At 39.7% G+C, this 6,500-nt stretch overlaps 1 protein-coding gene across 1 annotated transcript; it reads right to left on the reverse strand.

Moving 5' to 3' along the window:
* Positions 1-180: 180 nt before the first annotated feature.
* LOC134799343 (all trans-polyprenyl-diphosphate synthase PDSS2-like) lies at positions 181-3,449 on the reverse strand. The gene is made up of 2 exons (XM_063771747.1): positions 3,102-3,449; positions 181-1,154 (listed from the first exon to the last, which is right to left on the reverse strand). Exons 1-2 carry the CDS (start codon positions 3,339-3,341, stop codon positions 186-188), a joined length of 1,209 nt encoding a protein of 402 aa, XP_063627817.1. The 5' UTR covers positions 3,342-3,449; the 3' UTR covers positions 181-185.
* Positions 3,450-6,500: the final 3,051 nt, after the last annotated feature.

Raw genomic sequence — 6,500 nt, forward strand, 5'->3', positions numbered from 1 at the left:
TTGTACAATTAACAGGCATAGCACATATTCATTATTTCACAGATAAAACATCATTTTGTACAGTTTTGTGCATATTAAACAATTAAATTATATAAAATGTAAACCTTATACCAAAGGACATAAGATTCAGAATGGTACCTTGGAAAGGATACTGCACACAGATATTATAATTAATTTCTACATATTTACAGATTTTTTATTAACCTTTTAATTGTATGCACTGACTCATTATCACCAAACATGTCAGCAAAATACTCAGCTTTCCTAGCATTTTCTAAATGAAGTAATCTAGTCCTTTCTAGCGCATCTGTATTTAGCACTTCCTCCTTCAAATATAGGAAGTCTACATCAGCTACATTGTCTTTGGAATTGTTTATGATTTTATACAAATCTGGCTTTTCATTTAAAGCAAATAACACAGGCGCGCTTGCTAAAGAAAAAGACTCCTTATTTTCGGATGTGAATTTTTGTAACTCGCTAGCGGATTGCCAGGCTAAACATAAGTGGCAACCGAACTGATAGGCCTTCTCTTGCTCTGTTAAGTCTAGGCCTCCTAGGAGTAAAGCACCTTGACAACCTCTACCAAACAAAGAACCACCATTATACATAGTCCGTAAAGTCCACTCTTTAATCGGTGATCCTAAAACACCTTTCGTAGCTAAAGGTAATGTGTCTGCACATATTTCAAACTCGTCCACTCCTATTTGATTAGGTTTTCCCGGCAACGGCATGTTCTGTTTATCCCGTTCACCGTAAAACTCTCCTTCACTGATATCTCTTAGCGCAGTTGATATAAGATATGATAAATCCTGGTTTTTTAATCGCGCTAGCATACCGTTAGCTGTTACGAGTAAATAGTCACCGATTAGTAGGGCTATTTTGTTGGCAAACATGGACGTTTCTGTATTTTTGCCTCGCTCACCAAATTCTATGTTGAGTAAGCCTCGATGGACATAATGTCCAGTACGGATCATTTCTGTGAGCTCTGCCAGTGTCCGCTGCTGCTCGGAGGTGGAGTGGAGTATGGAGTTTGATTGTGGAGGCCTGATAGCTTTGGAGAGTAGTAGGATGACCAGACCCCACGGTTGGAGGTTATTGTGCTCGTTGTAGAGGACTGTTTTGGCTGTTTGTATGATCGGGTGATTGCTGCCAACCTGAGAAAAAAGATAACAATAATTTATATTTGTGCATCAGCAACTCATAATTTTTTTGGGTTATTATCTGAAATGCATTTTTAATAGTGATGTAATTATTTTTAACATAAACATCCTAATTCACTTGTATATTTCTTTTTTTTAACTCATATATGTAGCTCTTTCTGCCATAGTAAGTCAGCTCAAATGATAGAGAGTATATATCAAATTAAACCTTTTTTGTATGCATCAACAGTAACATCTATAATTATGTTAGATAATTAACTAAATATTTTTTATTTATTTGTGGAACTAGCCTAGATGCAAGCCTTGTCCATTCAAGATCTGGATCTCCTAAAACCTATAGTCTCATCTGAAAAAATATTTCCCTTTTCAATGTACCATTCTAGTCTACGCGTAAGAATTATGTGAAATATGTTTCATGGACAGGACAGCGGAGAAATTGGTCTAAAGGTCAAGATCTTGTGTCTGCACCGAGTTTCGGTATAGGAACTATTTTAACGCTGATTAGATTTCTTTATTTCAAGATGAAAATTACACTATAAATTTGCTACATTCATCAAAATTATGTTTATCTGCGCCACTGTATTGGGGCAAAACTGCTAGATAAAAAAATATTAAATATATTTACTATTACATGTTTGGCTACATCTGGAAGATGCTTAATGAAAGAAAATGATATATCATCCATGCCCGGTGGTGGTGCTAAACTGCCTAACACATGCTTAGCCTTCTCGTGACTTATTGTTGTTCTAAGCGTTCTGCAGCCCTTCAGCCATTTCATTTTGTTCCACATTTCACTAGAGGATGTAGCACTATCAACACTATTATAAAACTTTTGGCACACTGCCTTGTCGAATCAGCCGCTGAGCCACACTAACTTTATTTCGGAAAACTGCTAAATTATCCACGAATTAGGATGTTATTGGCAATATCCAGCAGTTGGTTTTTTCGCAATCGTTGAATATTGAGTGTACTCATTAGATACTTTACTCCTATCCTTATTTGTCCATATCCTTGTTTATGATGACATAGTTAAGGTGGCGGGGCCAACTGAGTATGGGAGGCCCAAGATCGAGAGAGGTGGAACATTCTGGAAGAGTCCTATACCTCATAAGGGGGTTCTGGTGTGATTTTTAGGGTTTTGTATCCAAGGGTAAAAATGGGACCCTATTACTAAGACTCAGCTATCCGTCTGTTGGTCTGCCTGTCTGTCTGTCCGTCTGTCTGTCACCAGGCTGTATCTCATGAACCGTGATAGCCAGGCAGTTGAAATTTTCACAGATGATGTATTTCTGTTGCCGCTATAACAACAAATACTAAAACCAGAATAAAATAAATATTTAAGTGGGGCTCCCATACAAAAAACGTGATTTATTTGACGTTTTTTTGCATAATGTTACGGAACCCTTCGTGCGTGAATCAGACTCGCACTTAGCTGGTTTTTTTTATTCTTTACAACTACTAAAAGGCTTTTTTATTTATTTTATTCATTTTATACTTTTTATAAACCATTCCCTAGACTGTACAGTAATAATAAACTGTAGAAAAAAACATAAACATAAAATATTATAATTCTTATTAGTAGGCAATAAGATTAATTTTATTTTTACTTGCCCTTAAAAACTGTTAAATAAAATAAATAGTAATGACATACTGTATTAGTTCCAGTTGACACTAATTAGACACAGAGCGCGAATCGCGGGGCTTAATTTAATAAACAAGTATCTAGATAAGGAAATAACCTTGCAAGTCGTCAGACGCGATCACATGGTACCAGTTGCATAATCTTGGTAACTCCATCATAATAAACAAAACACAATGTTAACTTTTAATTTTACTAAAACCTTGTACATAACATTGTTTCTAGTAAAATTTCCACGAACATCCATTTTTAGCACTATAAATAAAAGAAAATAGCGTAAATAGTAACGTAACAGTACTTACTACTTTGCGCAAATGCATAGCCATATTAGCGAATTCGTCGCTCAATAACCATCTCAGGTTCATGAAAGAGGTCGGATATCCAACTATTTTCTCAGCTTCTCTTATAACTTTGGTCCATTGTGCGAACGGAGGTCGAACTAAAAAGTCTTCCTGTGTTACGTTGGTCATGGTGGATTCCAGGCGAATTTGATGTGACATTAACGCCGTTCGGCGCAAGTGGCGTATTAATGCGTAAGACATTTTTGTTATATGGGGTTTTCTGGCACTTTATAACACTTTCACATTTAAATTATGAAGTTTTTTTCATAAATTATTACAACACTGTGCAATAACTGCGATCAGCCGTTGTGGTTATGTCACATTTATTTTGACATTTCCTTGCTACGTTCGGAAACTGCTTCGCATTGTGTTGGGTTCGTTCAGAATTTGTTCAACTTGTTTTTATTCGGTTCGAGTAAAATATTTAAAAATGGCTTAACCGGAATGGAAAACACATTTTATCTGTAAATAAAAAGAAAAAAACTAGAGTCTGTCAAGCCATTTCCGACAGCAGCAAATTAAAAAAATGGAGGTGTGAAGGGTTATCTTCCCATAGAAAATTTGAATTTCACGCCTGTTTTTAATGACAAAGTTGCTTGACAGACTATATAATCATCCTTTTATTTTGGGCGCCAGTCTTATCTTATCTTATCTTATTGTTTTCGGGGGCCCTTGCGGATACACTTCGACCCATAGGGATCTTTTGTGCAGTTACCCCCTAGAAGAGATCCGTCAACTACTCAAGAGCTTTTCCCACCATATCCATGTGTCGGATGATGGAGCTCATGGGTAGCGTTTTAAAGTCCTTTGGTTCCAGGTATCCTGCTCCAAAGTCCTTCATTCTTTGTCTGGCGAGGGCGTGACATTCACACATTAAGTGTCTTACTGTCTCTTCCTCTTCGCCACACATACGACAATCGGTGTTGTCAGAGTGTCCCATCTTGGCCAGAAATCCTTTGACCCCGTAATGGCCAGTAAACACCCCCGTTATGATTTGGAGTTGTCTTTTGCTAAGTTTCCAAAGCTTTTTGCTCCAGCCGGAGTCTATTCCTTGCATAAAGAGCTTTGCATGCTTTAGACCCGTCAGACTATCCCATTCTTCCTGGTGTTTGGTCTTGGTATGGTCTTTAATAGCCGTTGTGATGGTTCCCTGTGAGAGCCCCACGAATGGTTCCGGACCTATAAGGTTACTTACAGATCCGGCTCTGGCGAGTTCATCTGCATTTTCATTGCCTATGAATCCCTCGTGCCCTGGGATCCATACCAGTTGCACTCTGTTTTGCCTTCCAAGCTGGTTCAGGGCTTGGACGCCATTATATACCAGTCTAGAGTCCACTCTGGGAGCTTCGAGCGCTTTGAGAGCGGCCTGACTGTCGCTGAGTATATAGATATTCTTCCCTTGGGTTCGCCTAACTATGTACGCCAGTACTAAGTACTCTAAGTATCTATGTTTGAAATAAGGCAGTTCCTGGCCAAATTATTAATTTTGTAGGCTTCGAATCAAATTGTGGTCAATTGAAGTTTAAACGATATAACTAGGTAGGTTAAATTAATTTAATACTTATTCAGGCGGGTTGTCGATTGCTTGTTACATTCATTCAGCCCGATTCCCTGGATTTGGAGCTGCGGGTTACTGTCCCGGCTGCATTTCTATTCTATTCTCTTCAAATCTTCTTGCTCTCCTGCAGAACAGGACATATTTTAATACGACGTCTTTTAGTTTGTATGTATGTATTAAGCAGAAACGTGTGTAATCGATACCACAATGCTTAGCTACAGTAGCTGTTTATGAAAGTGTAACACTCTTATGATAGACGTCGCTAGGCCTTAAGATACAAATAGGTACGTATAAACGGTATAAAGGATAAAAAGATGGTAATTTAATTTAAGGTTTGCTACAAAGATTGGCTACGTCGGTCACCTAAAAGCTCACCACCGACACTCCCAGCCCCAGCAGTAGAAAGCAGTCGCTGTGGCCGAAAACGGGTAGGAAATGATGAATTGAAGGTGGAAATACGTGCAAATCTCGGTAGTTCAGTCGGTAGAGCGGCGGGCAGGTATTCCGGAGTTCGAGTTTCACCCGAGACAGTAAATCTTTACACTTCTCCTTTATTTCTAAGCGTTCAAACACAAAAAAAATACACACTTTTAAGTTCATAATATAAGTGAGGCATGTTGCTAGGCAGAGTGATGGCAGGTGGACTAAAATGTTAACATAATGGTGGCCGCTTTCAGATGAAAGAAGCGTCGGGAGTCCGTGACATCCGGAAAATTGCGGGTCACTTCTGGATGAGATTAGCTCAGGACCGGGACAAGTGGCGTACTAGAAGAGAGGCCTATGCTCAGCAGTGGGCGATAAAGGGATGATATGATGAATATAAGTGAGATAGCATCCACGACGAAAGATTTGACCATTTTCAGTTATCCTCTATAAAGATTCTGTTCTACATAATACATAACTGAAATCAATGAACGGCGCCCGCGCACGCGAGCCGTATAACATCGGCCATTTAACTCGGACGCGATTTATTTCGACTATGTCCGCCTAAACCCGGTTAAGGCGATGCGCTTACCTCCGTTCGCCTAAATTGAATTATCTACTCATCTTGAATATGCAAGTGTGATAGAGAGGCAGATATATGCACGAATGAAGTGGTTTGAGGTAGGCCCTTCAAGGCAAATAAAAAAAGCTTCTGTCAGCTACCGAAGTGCGTTGTGCGTGTTTTTTTTAATGGTATATGAGGCAAACGAGCAGACGAATCGCCCGATAGTAAGCAATTACTGTCTCCCATGGACACCTGCAGCACCAGAGGGGTTGCAAAAGTACGCTGCCGCACTTTAAAGGGGCCCACTGATTAACAGTCCGCCGGACGGTATCGGCCTGTCAGTTAGAACAAAATTTTTACAGTTCCGAACAACTGACAGGCCGATACCGTCCGGCGGACTGTTAATCAGTGGGCCCCTTAAGATGGGAGTACGCTCTACATTCCTATTCTATTATCATTGAATATTTTTTAGTCAGTGGCGATATTAGACATCACGTTGCCCCTTAACAGCCCGCAGAGCTCAATCAGACGAACGCAGATCAAAATGCAAATGCACATTTAGTCGTTTCGCGGCGAGGCACCGACCCACCAGGCCACCATAAACTGCCAACAAATTATACACCGCGTTTATTTTTTAATTGCTACGGACCAACCAGCCAGCCACCGTCTTGCCGGGGGCAACATGGGTTCTATTTTTGAATTATGGCGCGCACACACGTGATTGGCTTGTAACTGTTCATTATGCAGGGCAACAATGGTTCGAGTTTTGGATCGATTAATGTGCTTGCAATGTTAAACGTTGTAAATGCGTACA

Source organism: Cydia splendana, chromosome 18 (assembly GCF_910591565.1).
Source record: "Cydia splendana chromosome 18, ilCydSple1.2, whole genome shotgun sequence".
In the NCBI taxonomy this organism is placed as follows: domain Eukaryota; kingdom Metazoa; phylum Arthropoda; class Insecta; order Lepidoptera; family Tortricidae; genus Cydia; species Cydia splendana.